The sequence below is a fragment of the Triturus cristatus genome, chromosome 8, assembly GCF_964204655.1.
Source record: "Triturus cristatus chromosome 8, aTriCri1.1, whole genome shotgun sequence".
Lineage (NCBI taxonomy): Eukaryota > Metazoa > Chordata > Amphibia > Caudata > Salamandridae > Triturus > Triturus cristatus.
Window position 1 is genome coordinate 355539559 of NC_140591.1, and position 16414 is coordinate 355555972.

At 43.7% G+C, this 16414-nt stretch overlaps 1 protein-coding gene across 2 annotated transcripts in view; it reads left to right on the plus strand.

The window, feature by feature from the left end:
• PDS5B (PDS5 cohesin associated factor B) overlaps positions 1 to 16414 on the plus strand; it is an 802561-nt gene that overhangs the window by 143446 nt on the left and 642701 nt on the right. For both annotated transcript variants that reach the window (XM_085621687.1, XM_085621686.1), the window contains exon 7: positions 10638 to 10718. In XM_085621687.1, the coding sequence (XP_085477813.1) occupies positions 10638 to 10718 (81 nt within the window). The remainder of the gene's footprint in view (positions 1 to 10637; positions 10719 to 16414) is intronic.

A 16414-nucleotide genomic window follows, 5' to 3' on the forward strand; every position in this document is an offset into this window, starting at 1 on the left:
CGGCCATCTTGCCTGGCGCCCTCTAGCGCCCCCCCCCCCCCCCCCCGGACTTAACTTACTTTCCCACGTAAATAGGACTCGCCTCTTTGCCAGTAACAGGGCTACTCTTGCAAACATTCCCACCGTGGCCTTTATTTGGGGGACATATCCTAGGAGGCACTCCAGTGGTTTACATTGTAACACCTGACCTGTCATAGTGTGTAGAAGATTAATAATATTTTCCCAATAGTTGAACACCTGATTACACTGCCACGCAAGATGTAAGAAGTCAGCCCCGCTTTCACCACATCTCCTACAGTTGTCTGAATCCCTAAGACCCATTATATATAATTTAATAGGAGTGTAGTACACTTGATGCAAAAAATTAAAATGAATGATTCTCAAATTACTGTTCGAAGTCAAGCGGCCTGTCCGCGTGCAAATCTGCTCCCATTGTCTGTCAGTGATCGGGGGAGTCATCCTAGCATTCCACCGTTCCAGACTCCTGTCTGGTCTAGGGGGTGTTTCCACTTTGTATAACTTAGTGATCACTTTCTTCCTAGTTGGGTCTACTATCAACAATTGCAGTGACTTAAGTGGTTCCGGCTCCTCAGGAAAAGTAGTGTAATGGTACCTTACTGCACGTTTCAGTCTATAACAGGTGTATTGGAATAAGGGGGTGGGATTTTTTATGTAATTTAAATCATCGTCTGTGAGGTACTGTCCCCCAGGGTAAAGATCGCACATATGCGTGATTCCGGCTTCCTTTAAAGCGGTTATAGGCCCATTTTCTCGTGCTACAGGTAGCACCGCGTGCCCAGCGAGAGGCAGTGCTGGTGCGTACAAAGGGAGTTTGTGTGCCCGCCTACCAATCACCTGCCAGGCCACAACCGTGGCATCTATCGTGTTCATCTCGGTCCTGGGCGTCTGCCTATTGGTGTACGTGATGACGCTCCTCAGAGGCACAGGATGGGCGTCCCCGTCTTTACAGCCACATGTGGGATAAAGTCATGGGACTTAAACCAGTAATGTGTGCATACTGGGCCTGCGCGCATAGGTAGTACACATAGAAGTCCGGAGCAGTGATTCCCCTCTCGTACGTCAGTGTTGACGTAAGCCAGCTAATTCTAGGTTGCTTATTCCCCCATACCAATCTCAGTAGCTGGGTTTGGACTGTTTTCAAAAAATGTTTTGTCAATGGGATTGGGACATTACAGAAAAGATATAAGAACTTGGGAAGGATGACCACTTTTATTACAGCTATACGATCTGCCAGGGACAACGGCAAACGGGACCACCGATCAACCTGCTGTACTAAGGTGGTATATGCCGGACCATAGTTCTCTTTAATCACAACCTCAGGGTGTCGGTGTATCCAGACCCCTAGATATTTGACCGGATATTCAGACCATACCAATGGGTATTCTACCTGGGGTGGAGTCGTAGCTAGCATCAAGGGAATGATGACCGATTTCCCCCAATTGACAAGAAGTCCTGAAAATAGGCCAAATGTAATGTATTCCCGTATAATCTGGGATAAATAGTCCTGTGGCTCGCGAACAAATAGGACCATATTAAAATTGAGGGCAGGAGCCCTATGACATTACCGGACTTTGCACGCTAGAGGTTCTAATACGAGGGTGAAAAGAAGAGGGGACAGCCTTGTCTGTTGCCACGTTCGATGTTAAATGGTTCTGACGTGAGCCCGCCCACTCGAACTCTTGCAGAGGCGTCAGTGTAGAGAACCTGTATCCAGCGAGTCAAAACAAAGGGGAATGCCATTCTGTGTAGTATATGCGTCATATATCTCCACTCTATAGAGTCGAACGCTTTTGCAGCGTCCAGTAAAAGTGCAACAGCCGACAACTCAGTGTTAAGCACATGGAACATGGCGAAGATGGTGCGCAAATTGTGGGAAGTAGAACGTTCTGGAATAAACCCAGATTAGTCCGGGAGCATCAGAAGTGGCATTAGGGGCTGTATTTTAGTGGCCAAAATCTTTGCTAAAATGTTTGCATCCAAATTGATTAACGAAAGTGGACGATAAGAGTCACAACGTGTAGAAGCTTTATCTTTCTTGAGGAGGGTGATAAATAGGGCCTGACGTAGGAAAGGAGGGAGAGTACCCGACTCATGAGCCTCTACATACATCTTTAGCAAATGTGGTATAAGGAGATCCGCATAAGCCTTATAAGTCAATAATGTGGTCAATTGGTGGGGGGGGGTTGTCAGTCCTATAGCGCAGTCTATTAGCTAAGTTCCTACCCGGCCTCCCACCCTCCCTATAGGCCCTGGCCACATGACGTTTAGATAAATACTTCACTTCTGTATCTGCTAGAGCCCTATATTCCTCTAACTGCTCATGAATTTGCGCTAGTATGTCCGTGGTTGGTGGTCTCTGGTATTGCTCCTCGAGGGCCTCCAATTCTTTCGCAATCTTGTTCAACTGACCCCTAATGTCTTTAAGGATCCCCGCTGAAGTACCTATACACACCCCTCTTATTGTCACCTTAAAGGCTTCCCATAGAGTCGCCTGACTTTCCACAGAGCCCACATTGAATTCAAAATATTGTATGATAGCTGTTCTAATAGTCTCGTTGTAGATCGGATCTAGCAGCGCTTCTGCCCTAAATCTCCACATGAAGGGGCGGTGTGGATTAGTGAGAATGGAAATATCAAGGACAACAGGGTTGTGGTCAGATAATGTGCGCGGGAGCGTCTGAACTCCCTCCACCCACCCATTGGCCTCCTGATTTAGCAGCCAGTAGTCCAAAAGCGACCAGCTGTTAAATGCAGGATTTGTGTGTGCCCTCCAGTACTCCCTCACTCCGCAGTCGCCATACGTCCAGCAGTCCCATTTCTGACATGACATCCCTTATACACTGTGCAACTTTAAGCTTGCGCGCGCCTGCCGGGTTAGATTTATCTACTTGTGGATTGAGATGGTTATTTAGGTCACCACCCCAGATGAGAGCAGACTCCGGCCAAGTGCACAATACATTAAACATTTGCAGAAAAGGCGCTGTGTCATCCACACACAGGACCATACATATTTACCACCGTCACCAGCGCCATCCCCAGCTTGCCCTGCACCATAGCCCAGCGACCCTCAGTGTCTACACAAGTCTGTACAGGCTGGAACGGCACTCCCTTTTTAATGAGGATAAGGACACCCCTCGCGTAGGTAGAGTATGATGAGGCCAACCGGTAGGTCGCCCATCGGCATGCCACCTTGCCTTCTGCGTGTTTGCTCAGGTGAGTCTCCTGCAAAAGAGCAATCTTCACATTATGTCTATCTAACTGTGCTAGCACTTGCCTAGTCTTCTTAGGCGTGTTCAGACCACGGACATTTCAAGTTCTACATTTATACATTCCCCCCTTCATCTATAGCGATAAACGAAGCAGCAGATATAGCTTGACATTCCAAAAAGCATGCACATATAGCTACACAGACCATAAGTATCATTGCAGTTCCAATCACAGTACCTCCAACATATGAAATTAAAACATCTCATCCCGCCCCCCACCCACTTCAGCAGCCCCAATTTGCCAAAGACCAGACCCTCATGTAATACCCACCCCAACAAAAACAACACTAAACAACATGTCAAATGGGGAATACCCATTGGGGGTCGTAGTGGCGAGGTTCACTCCCAGATCTAGTAGGGAGGGGGGCCGCCGATAAGCCATCTTGCCCTACTACCCATAGCCAAACCTGCAGTCACGTGTTAGAAGGCATGATGCAGGACACCGGATGTAGAGCCCGTGCCTATGACAGAACCGTGGTGAGGCATAACTCATCCCATCCACAACATGACTCACCAGGACAGTAACGCCTCTTCACCCAGCAATGATATATAAACAGTCCTGGTTACAATAATCATATAGCTATCAAAAGGGGCATCTCCCCACTTATGCCGTATGTAGGTAGCGAAAGCTGTAACTGTGGCAATTTAAACATACAAAGCGACTCCAAGCTACATCGCGATACACATAAATGCAAACATGTAAAGGTACAGGGCTCAGGGCCCCTTACTGCTCAATCATCAATGTCCGATGTGTGGGCTTGAGTACTCCGCTGTCGGCGCAGAGATCTGGCGTGCTCCATTGCCTGCTTAGGATTTGTAAAGATCTTGGCATTATCTGTCTCTCCTATCCGCAACCGCGCTGGATAGAGCATGGCAAATGGAATCTGCTCTTTCATCAGTGCCTTCTTCATGTTTTGAAACTCCTTCCGGGCCACCTGCACCACCGCTGTTAGTCTGGGTAGAAGGATAAAACATTGCCTTGATGGTTTATTGTGCCCTTTTGACGTGTATACGCAGCACAGTATCCCGGTCTAAAATGTAGCAGCCTGGCAATGATCGGTCTTTGGGGAGCGCCGGGTGGAGGGCGCGCCGTCAAGGATCTATGAGCCCGCTCCACAGCAAACATGGTCGATAGGTTGTCAGTGCCACACACCTCCCGCAGCAACGTCTCCATGTAGTCCTCCAAGCGCCCCACATCGGTGGATTCTGGAAGGCCCAAAACACGCACGTTATTGTGCCTGGACCGCGCTTCGATGTCCTCATTTTTCGCTTGGATAACAGCTAAGAGTTTCGTGATGTTAGACGTCTTCGCAGCGACCTGTTGTAATCCGTCTTCAGCATCGGAGATGCGCTGTTCGGCTTCCCAGATCCGCGCCGCCTGTTTTTCTAGTTTTGCTGAAAAATGGTCCATCCTGCCGTTAAGGGCTTCAATTTTGCCATCTATGGCCTGGAGACTTGCTTGGATGGCAGCTAGCGATTTCTCGAGTGATGTGGGGGCCTGGGACGATGAATCTACCTCCGAGGCCGCATTTTGCATGGACTTGCCGCCCTTGCGCAATTCAAATGTGAGTCGTGGCTGGTTTTTCTCCAGTTTACCCATGTTGTGCACCGCAACTGGGGGGGGCACCACGCAGGTGGAACACAGTGCCGCACGCTGCGTGGCGGGGCGTATGCACCTAGGTCGCTATCCAGACGACTAGTGGCAGTGTGGTTAAGGCTCAGCACGCAATGTTATCGTAATAGACAACGCTGTAGCGTACTCTCCAATTGCCCCGAATTATCTGCCTCTAGGAGTAAGGTTGGAGGTGACCTGGGCCCATAAGTAGCAATGCGTAACGGTGGAGCCACCGTGTTGTGTAAATCTCCTCTAATATCACAGTTCGATAAATCACCACACCAATGACATCCACAACAGTAATGAGGCCACAAGTCCCATGCGCTAATGTGCCAGCTCTCACAATGGCGAGGGGGGCGCAATCAAGTGGCCATGCGAGGTGAGGACTGTAAACACTCCTCACGCTGCTGGTTTGTTTCTCTAGGCCCTAATGTGGTGCAGCAATATTCCAGCACAGCGTCCAGGACCACGGAGGCTCTTGGCAGCATCTTCACTGTGCAGCGTGCTGTAAATAGGGCACTCGCTTGCATTGGGAGCGACTTTGCAGGGTCTGGGGGGGGGGGGGGGGGAGGGGTGTCAACTGGGGGGCCCCCAGTAGTACTGGTCTGCCGTGTGGGTGGGCTCCGCAAGTACAACATCTGCCGGCTTCATGGCCTACCTGCTGGGCCAGCACCGGCCGCTCGTGTACCGGAGCGTACTGGTCGCGCTGTGCGGGCCCTGTGCTCACTTACTTCATCAGCTGGTGCGGGCTCCCCCCCCGTCATCAGGGACACACCCGGCGCTGCCGCTGTAAAAACTGCCACGTACGCCACCCTCCGGTCTGCCCCAAACTCCTCAGCTGATCTCTCGTGCGCAGTTAGGGACCTCGGGAGTCCACTCTTCCGACCTCATGCTGCCGCCATTGACACGGGTCCAGAGTGCGCCGCTAGCATTCCACCACCTTCTGGAGCAGCTATGCCAGAAATAAGCACATCGGCATTGCGCCCTCGAAGTCAGTAGCAAGCCTGCACAGGGTGTTTCGGTAGATGGCTAGGTAGAGGCCGGATCATCGAAGGATATTATTCGGCGGCCGGCACAGCAACACTACTGTGCTGCCATCTTGCTGATCGCCGGGCCACGCCCCTAAGCATCACATCTACAACCTACTCGGACACACAATCCGACATGCTCTTCATAACTGAATCATGGTTGGGAGGTGACATGACTCCAGTACTGCAAACCTGTTCCTCTGGGCTATAGAAATAGTCACACATCATCTCAGAAGCAAAAGAGAAGGCGGACTAGCTGTTATTTTCAAGGAAACCTTAAATCTCATGGGGTCGTTTCCATACAAGACTGTGAGTCCCTCATCACCAGATGGAAACCTATACCATCTTTCCTTCTTTATAGACCACTACCTAGCAATGTAAGATTGCCTGATACTTTTCTAGACATAGTTTCAAACCTTCTAACACTACAACCTATCCTACGCATCCATGGTGACCTGCACATATGATTTGATAAACCTAATATGCCCTGTTCCAGACCTATTATTACTAACCTAGACACACTGAAACTACATCAGATCATTCCTAAACCCAAACAAATCACTGGACACATTCTAGATGTCATTTTTTCCAATACAGAACTAGTCACGTTCTTAAGGATTACTCCAGTCACGTGGTCAGACTACCATCTGGTTGTTTTCCAGCACAAGACACCACAGCTCTCCACATCTAAGGCCAACTGTCCAACAAGCACAAATCGACTTTGGGACAAACGGAATGTTGAGGACCTGGAAACACAAGTAACATCCAACACAGATCTGGACACAATAAGTTTGGTTCAAAAACTGAGTGGCACCTAGAAGCTTTTGAAATCCTAATTCCACTAAAAACAACATGTCAAAAGAAAATTGGCACCTTGGGTGAATGGAGAACTAAAAAAGAATAAACAAAAAATTGTAAAGCTGCAACAAACCTGACTCAAAACAAATAGCATACAAGGCAAACTTTGCCTACACAAATACAACAGCATATACAAGTCATCTATCAAAAAATCTAGAAAAGGCTACTATTCAAACCGAATTCAGAATGCAAAATGTGCAAATAAATGTTATTAAATTCTCACAGAATTTTGTTAACCTAAACACACAGTAGGAAACTATCCTATTTCCCAAGAATTTATTGACAAACGGGCAAATCATTACACTACCAAAGCAGACCTATTAGATTCCTATTTAAGCCAAAGGAAAACTACCAGTACAAGCCCTCTTAAAACAATACCCCCCAAGGGTAGGTTAACCCTGCCTCTGTATTCCTTCAAACTACTATTAGAAAGCGATTTTATGGATAATGTCAAAACAAGCAAACCAGATGTCTGCGCCCCTCTGACCCTTGTCCACCACTAATCTTCAAGAACATTCTTTTACCAACCTCTACAGCTACACCGGTCAGAACAATCGTCAGTCATTCTTTGACAACGAGTTTTTCCAGAAGACACAAAAAGGCATGCATGTACCCATTATTAAAGAAACAAACCTGGACTCTCAGAGCCAAACAAATACAGACCTAGTTCAAAAGGACCATTCCTCGGCAAACTAATAGAGCATCTGACACACATGTCTCCATTTATTTCATACTTTCCAAGTTCAAAACAGTATTCCGTCCAGGAAGCGACACAGAATCTGCCCTAATTGTCATCTGTAATGACCTTAAAAAACACATCAGAACCCAACCGGGTTGCTGCAGTTTCTGGGACGTTTCAGCTGCCTTTGACACCGTTTATCATTACACTCTAATCCAAAGACTCCGCAGAGCCGGCATAGAGGGGGTTGCTCTCGACTGGATGACATTCTACCTCTAAAACAGAACGAATGTCATCCATACTCATCTTTCATCCAAACCCTACATCATAAAAGCAGGGGTTCCTCAAGGTTATATCATCTCACCCATCCTTTTCATCATCTACATGAAGTCATCAATGAATTTCAGTTCACCTGCTATAATTATGCAGATGACATAAAAATATGTCTTCAATTGGCTCTGAGCCGCTGATCAGTGGGTGACATGGAGCCATCTCAAATTTAATGCATCCGAAATTGAGATACTCGCCTGTTGTAATTAGAAAAATGATGACCCATCTCCACATTGCGTGACAATATAGGGCCACCTCCTAAAGTATTATAGGAGGTAAAAAACCTGGACTCAAAGCTATTAATGAATTCTCAAGTGAATAAGTTAGCAAGATCAAACGTCATTCCTATGAAAACGCTGTGACATGCCTCCAACCTTTCCCCCCAGTGTTTTCACACAAGGTCCGAGCTTCTATCTCTTGTACTGTCTAAACTTGATATTTCCAATGGCCTCTACCATGGATCACCTCTATCACCTATGAAACAAGTACAACAAATTAAAAACTCTGCTGCTGGATTATCGGACTACTCCTACATATGCCACAAACCCACATCGCCCCTGCCTTAAGGGCCCTACATTGGTTACCGCTTGCCAGAAGATCCACTTTCAAGCTGCTTTGTATCACCCACAAAGAAATCCAACAATTTGCAGCAGTCCATAATGGATGGTTTGCATGGCTGGTGTCCACTCTACATCTGTTGAGTGCAAGCATTTTTTTAACCAAGGTATATCACTGGTATGTCATTAAAATTATTGATTATTAATTTGTTTTTGCTTCCATCTTTTTCTCGTGCAGCGTACTTTCTTAGGAAAGAATGAATTTGCGGTTCTAACGTTTATAATTATTAATGAACATTCCATGATGAAGAAGAAAAGTTACTTCCTTGTAATACTAGTTGCCCATCCTCATTAAATTCTTAAAGAAACAGCCTTATGAACGGCAACACTGTTTTAATTGTTAGCCCACTTCCTTGAATAAATTACTGGAATTAGTTAATTGATCTATTGAATGTTGGAGTTGTCAAGGTTCTTGGCTACCTTTAACTAACAGTGCAATTGTTATTCTCTATGAGGTGTTATACCAGTGCGAATTGCATCCTTTAATTTGTTTTCAAAACGTAGGTCTGCGTTACAGTGCTGCTTCGTGTTTCTATATTTTTAAATATTGTTTTAATTTTTTCACCAGAAAATTCAATGACCGTAATTTTACCTCAACTTAGCCGTGTGCAACTTTTCTGCCCTTTTTCATTCTAAAGTTGCTAACTGAATTTCACTCAACTCAAGAGATTGCCCTTCCTATGTTTCAGTTTAGACCACATGTTTCTTAAGCTGAAGAAACATTGCACAATTTAGAAGTCCTTGTAGCTTTGACATTTTCCCGGAAATGGACACTGTCTCTAAGCATCTCTTCATGTCAGATGGTTGTCTTTTTCCAGGCAACAAAGCAGCTAAAGCCACTTTAGATGAATTCTTTGTGCCAAGAATTTTTACAACATTAAAGGAGCACAGGTTAATCTGAGTTTATGCTCATTCCAGCAGCATAACGGTAGCACGTGTGGCTTTGCAAGGATAGCTTTCCATTGCAGATATTTGTTAGCCTGTCACATGGGCCCCTCTGCATGTTTTCTGCATGTATTAATCTCTGAATGCATTTGTTTGAAACCTATTTTGTTATGCTGTCTCCCCTCCTCCTAGTGCTAAGAGTTGTAAAATAAGTTTACCAAACAATTGCAGAGAGGGATTGCAGGATGACCTAGTAAGACGAAAATATATTCACAATGTTGTATCATATTGAAGGATGTATATGGTGCTTCATAATACTTGCATAGTTGCAAAGGGCTCCTATTCTGGTCCCTTACTCATGGCTTACTCTCCTCCATTACAGCAACTCTGCTGTTGACTAATTAGCATATGCTGTACTGCAATCTTGCTTTTTGGAAAAAGCATTTTGAAACTGGATGTAACATAAGGGGCACGGGTGGATACATCTGTTCACCTTCGTGGACGACTGGCTAATCAAAGCACAGGCTCCAGGGGTTTGTCATGAGAGCCTTCATTTAGCTTGTAATACTCTTGGATTTCGGATTTTGTGGCACAGGCAATTCCACTATCAAGGTAATATGTCTTGTGTCTCATGTGCAACCTTTTTTATTTACCCAGTAGGGTCATTGTGGCAGGATTTTCTCTTGTTTATTAAATCTGCTGATCTGAAACCGTTAAGATGACTACATGTGGAATGCCATCTCTGTGTTTAACTTGAGCTACTAACAGTTACATTTGCACTGTAGGAAAATATCTGAGTGTTTGACATATTTCTATAGGCAGAACATATACAAATCCTGTGCAGCTATCGCAAAATATCTTTTTGCAATTCTGTAAAAAAAAAAAATCTTATTGAGTTTTACAAAGTCAAACTCATAAACATTGTTGCAACCAGTAGTGAACACAGGTAAAAGACATCACAGTACAGTGTTGTCATGCATCTTTGCACTGTGTAAAGTGTTATGGAACATTATTTTTACAACTTAATCCTCATTGTCCATACTGTTCCTTGTGGACTCCTGGGGAGTCCCAGTGTCTTGTTATTCCTTAATCTTCTTGATCATCCCATTCCAAGCCACTAAATCTTCTTCAACCTTATCATCTCGCCTCACTAGTTTCATATGTTGGGTATCTGCGACCGTCTATTTGAATAAGTCTTTTTCTAGAATACCTCTTGTTTGCTATTGGTTTTCTCTGATGAGTCAAAAAGTGGAAATTGTTGGCAGAGATGGTAATCGATTGTGTCATATTGAGATACAGTCAAGGTATTTTTGATAATCAAGAGACTTTATTTTTCAGAATTTAAATAAACAAGCGTATGACCTGGCGAAGGCTCTGTTGAAGAGAACAGCCCAGTCCATTGAACCGTACATCACTAATGTAAGTAAGAATTTTGCATATATGTGTTATTAAAGGGTGCACATCTCCGTTTGTGATTCATTGAGATCGTGTTCAGAATGAGCATTTCAGAAACCTTTTTCCATGCCGCCATTCTCCATTTCAATGATTATCTGTCACTGTGGTTTTCTCGCTGAGTTACTCCTTGCTGCTATATATTTTTCATTTGGCTTTTTTTCTAAAGGCTGGTGTTGGGAAAGAAATGCAATCTAAATACTATGTCAGAAAGTAAATGCATGTCACAGTACTGCACTTAAAGAAAAATTATCTTCAACTTGATGTTTCAGGAAAATAATGTCCCTGCAAATACTATACTATGCAGGAAATATTGAGAACTGTCTCTTAGAATATTGTGGCAGAATGTTAAGTGCTTATCAGAATTTCATTCTGGGGTAGAAGTGATGCTGTCGCTCAAGTCTATTGAGGAAGCTTGATTTGGATCCCGGTTAGTTTATTGTCACCCCAGTGATAGTCACTTATTTTTAGTAAGTGATCTTTGTTATCCAGTGTCTCTTTGTTGGGTGTTTTCAGTATGGAGGAAGCTTTGACCAGTTGGACAGCAACTCCCATTGGCTGCAGTGGCCCGACCACCAGATAGTTTATGCTAGAGTTCAAGACCATGGCATGTACTTAATCTCAATACATCCTTAATCTTGCATACTAAGACCTGGGCGCACCTATGACCTTAACTGTTAAGACTTCTGTATGGTGATAGCGTCCAAATTATTAGGCATTGACTTACTACAGTAAGACAGGAACGCCCTGGGAATGGCCAATCTGTCCAATTGCGACCTACAGTTTGTGACAATTTGAATGTACGTTGGTCAGTGTTGTCTATGATGGTGTTGAAATTGACCTGCCTTAAGTTTTAGACAACCTACATCTGGATCTAAGGTATTATGCGGAAATTAATTGCATAATTCCAGAAGAGAAAGTATTTTTTGTGTTTGTGTGAGCTTAATGTGAGTCATTCCTTCGCAGCATTGTTTTTATGCATTCTGAGTTCTGAAATGAGTTTTAATGGCTGCAAGGTGGATTGAAAAGCACAATTAAGAAACTAAGTTTGAATACCAACGTTTTCCCAGTGATTTAGACACTTGATAGAAGTGGAAGTGAAAGTTTAAAATAATGTTAACATGAGTTCAGCCGTTTAAAAACTTTTCCCAAATAAAAGTAGAGCACATCACTTCAAAAATAAGCAATTCTCTCTACTGTGATTTTACTTCATGGTTGACCCTATTCATGTAACATATACGCCCTGTCTTACTTTTATCCAACTTGTCTGTAGTCTGCTACCTAATGTCAGTTCAGGAAATTGTTTCTCAAGGCTGTAAAACCAAGCCCTTATGCAGTAGGCCACTCTTCTTGTTTTCCCTCTTCAGCCTATCCGGTTCATACTCATGTGTGGGGTTTATTTGGTGCAGGCCAGCAGACCCATTATGAAGGCACTTTTTAAATTTTCTTTCAACCACATATAGGATGAGCCAATTTTGAAAGACAAATGCCTTTCATTCGAAGCGTGTTTTCCTTTAGAGAACTGGAGATACCCGCAAGGAAATAGCGCCCAGTAGGCAGCAGCATCAAATCGCGGGAAAGGAATTCTACGCTTTTAAGGGAGACAGTACTTCACCCATTTCACTGTACTGGCAGTTACAATACTTAGTTTATTTTTGTGACTCTTATTTATTTTCCATGTAGCCTCCGATATTACCTGGCTTGAGGTTTGGTAATTTTGGTTTCGCTTTAATATTTTAATTACTTTTGTTGGCAGTATTACATTGTTTTGCCGGTTTTTGCTTGATACAGGGCAGAGACGCTACACATTTCCGGCCTCAAAGGTTCCTGCCATGACTGGGCCATATAATGGCAGGTGCGCCAAAGGCAATCCTGTCTGCGCCTGTCCGTCCCCTAACACTACTGGGAGCTATGCCCCCAATACTCTAATTCGAGCCGTCCTGCCAGCAGCCATTACCACATAAAAGACAAATATTGACAAAGCCAGTTGGTCTGGTTTTAATATGCTAATACAGTCAAAGACCTGCAAAAGGGAGCTTTTCTACCTACCTGTGATTCACATGTCAGCATATTAAAACCAGTCCTATCTCTTACTTGCACTCATAAAATGGACGCTGCTCACCTTACGCTTTCACATGTACAGTGCTTAAGAGTAGAGTGCGGTGGCATAGAGTAAAGTGGTGTAGAGTGCAGTGGTGGGGAGTAGATTAGCGCGTCATACAGTGGATTGGTGTAGAGCGCAGGGGCAAAGAGTGCAGTATTGCAGAGTGGCGTAAAGTACAATGACGTAGAGTAGAAATGTGCAGAGTAGATTGGTGTGGCCTAGACTGGAGTGGTGTAGAGTGAAGTGGTGTACAGTAGAGTGGCGAATAATGCATTGGCATAGAGTAGAATGGCAAAGAATGCATTGGGATAGAATAGAGTGGTACAGGGTAAAGTAGAGAGACGTAGAGTTAAGTGGTGTGCTGGGTACAGTGGCGTGGAGTGGTATAAATTGGAGTGGTGCAGAGAAGAGTGCAGTGGTGTGGTGTGGAGTAGAGGTGAGTATTTATGGTGTGGTAACACACTGTCATTACAGACCATAATTTCCATTGAAATGACCATTACATTATCAGACCTACAGTTTTACTAATACAACTATAAGGTGCAAAGGCGAAAATGTGTGAAAATACATCACCTAGTGTAATGATTTGTTTTGATCATATTAAAGTATTTGTTTTCAACACGCTTCAGAAATCACAAAAAATGTGCTTCATTTGTCTTCCTAATTCTGAAATATTCTAAAATACTTAGACAGTTTGTTTAAATGTTGTCATGTGCTAGAAAAAAACTCCTTCCTACCCCCAGTATCCACCAAGATTGACATAAATCCTCTCACTTTGAAGTCGGAGAAAGAAAAGTAAGCAAGCGCCTCGGATGACAGTGCCTGACATTTGACCTTTTTATTTGAATGCACAGCAAATGTGACGCGATAAGAATGAGATTTACCGGTCTGTTTACAGAAGGGAAGAACTCGGAAGGATACTGTAAATAATGATTGGGCATGGAAAGATTCAATCTCAAGCTGGACAGCCTAAAACAAATCAAGCCAGCAAATGGAAAGCAAGAAAACATGTGTTACAAACCACAAAGCCAATGGCAAGCAACGAGCAGAATGCATTTCTAGGTCAACTTTGTGAATGTCCCCAATATGTCTTTAGCAAATCAGACAGTCGTGCTGTCTGTCAGACTGTGAGCTAAAAAGGTAGGGAAGCCTAGGGGGATAAGAAATAGAATGCTATCAAATGAGAGTGAGAATGAAAACAACGAATGGCATGCTGTGGGCAAGTTATAAGCCCACTGTGTAGAAACAGCAAATCTGTATCAGACAGCGCATGTGCTGTCTATAGGCGAGATATAAAAAGGCACATCTACATTACTCAATGTTTTTTATTAATATAGTGATTTGCCCAAGATTCCATGTATAGTGCCACCAAAAACGGGTTGCGATATCCAAGCCTCAGAGTTTGCAGTTAAGCCACCATTTTTATTACCTCTGATAGAACAACATTAAATGGTAACATGTCTACCAACCCATTATTAAAACAAATGCATAAAGGGAACTGAACATAAACACAGGCACCCACAAGCCTTCATAGTCCCACAATATGTTCCTTGGGTTGAGGTGGTTTTCCCTTCCTAGTTAGTGCCTTTTCTCTTCATCCTCTTTATGGTGACCGTGATCCACGCATACTGTTGACTTTGAACTTCTGTTTATGTACTTCTTTGTGGACCCAGGTTTCCTAATGGAAACATTAACCTTGTGAGGAAAAAGTCTTTTTTATGTTTAGTAGTAAAACTACTGTGAACATTGGCTGTTTACCACTCTGCTAAAAGTAGCCAAAACATACTTCATACATTATCTAATGGCAAGTAAATCTCACAATAAGATCAAATCAAGCCTATATAATAGCCACACAGCAAATAAAAACAGCGCGCTTATAAATGTTTTTATTACTAATAAACAGTTCAGCCGTCTTTATATGCCAGAGAACTGGGTATTGGAGGATTTCAAATCTTTCCTAGAACATTTATAGTATCTACATCACAAAATCGATAAACATGGCCAGGAGGTGAGGTGGTCCTAATTTTTCAATAACAGTTAATGTGAAACAACTCCTGCATTTTAACAGAGATGACACCATCTGTTCCAGTCTCCAAACTAAAATAAGGCACCCTCTTGGCTGCTTTCCTTACATATCTTCCCCCTCAAGTTTTTTTGAGCTACGCTAATTGGCTAGAAGAGTTAATCCATTATAACCAATCTCTCTTTATATGTTGGGTGATTTAGACATATGTGCAGGAAGCCAGGAGAATGCAACCAGTTCGAAGACCCTTAATATTTTCAGCTCCTTGGACTTAAACCAGTTGGTTAATAAGTGCTTACGCAAAGGGGGGCATATGCTCGATCTCATATTAACCAACATGGGCCGAAATTAAGTTAATAGCATATAGGAACCCAATTGGATGAATATTTGTTTTTTATTATGTTTATTACAGGCTTAAAGAAAGATCATAATGCCGCCAGAAAGCACGTCTGGAAGCTGGTCATAAGCCTGCCTTTACAAATAATTTGCTACAAGGCGTCTACTCCCTCCATTGATGAAGAATCTTTAATTTTGGAGTCCAGGACATCATTAAATGAAATGCAGAAATTTGCCCATGTCAAAAGAAAATAGCAAAAAAACAAATCTCTCTCTTGCTCTTGTTACACTCCCTCCCAACAGAAAGAGAAGCTTAAACTCTTGAAAAGATCTTGGCGCAAAACTTAAAATAGCTAAAATACACTTGAATACTAGACACAGATGCCCTTATAAAATTAGGGGCTTGAGTAAAGTTAAGAGTATATTACTAAAGGTTCAGAACTGATCTCAAGAACTCTCCAAGATCATCTGAGGATATGCAACTTTTACTCACACTAGATCACAAATCTCCCAATGCCATCAGCAGTTTTAAGCCTGTCTGCTGTATTTCAATGGATGCGTGATAGTCTCCAATGTAATGCTTGCAAGATCGAAATCCTGCTCCCCGACCTGGTACAACAACATGTGGCCACAGGATGTTCCTACCCCACTCCCTCAGGCTGTGGTAATGCGTAATCTGGGGGCGCAGTTTGATAAATGTGTCTTTTGTGCCTCAGGTGGCTGGGATACTAGGTACCTGTTTTGGCATGCTAAAAATTTTGTAAATGTTCATGTACTTGCTTCCTCTTAACTTAAGCAGCAAAAATTCTGATCTAGGCTTTGATCACTTCCAGGTTTGAATACGCCAGCTCACTCTACTGGGGGGGATCCCTGCCTACGTCCTCAGGAGATTGCAATTAGTACAGAACCCTGCTGCCCAACCTTTGTTGTGTCTCCCCAGGAGAGCTCTTATTTAGCTAGCCCTAAAACAGCTACATTGGTTAACTGTGAAAGATCTTGTCCGGTTCAGAGGCTTAGTCCTAACTCCTAGACCTTGCCATCGTAAGGGCCTTCAAATCTGTCCAACAAATTCATTCCATATAATCTGACCAGATCTCTTCAGCCCTCCAATTCTTTGTTGGTGGTCACTCCGCTGTTCAAAAGGAAGAAATGGGGCGGCATTTCTTTTTCCTGACTGGCTGCCAAGGAGTGGAATGCTCT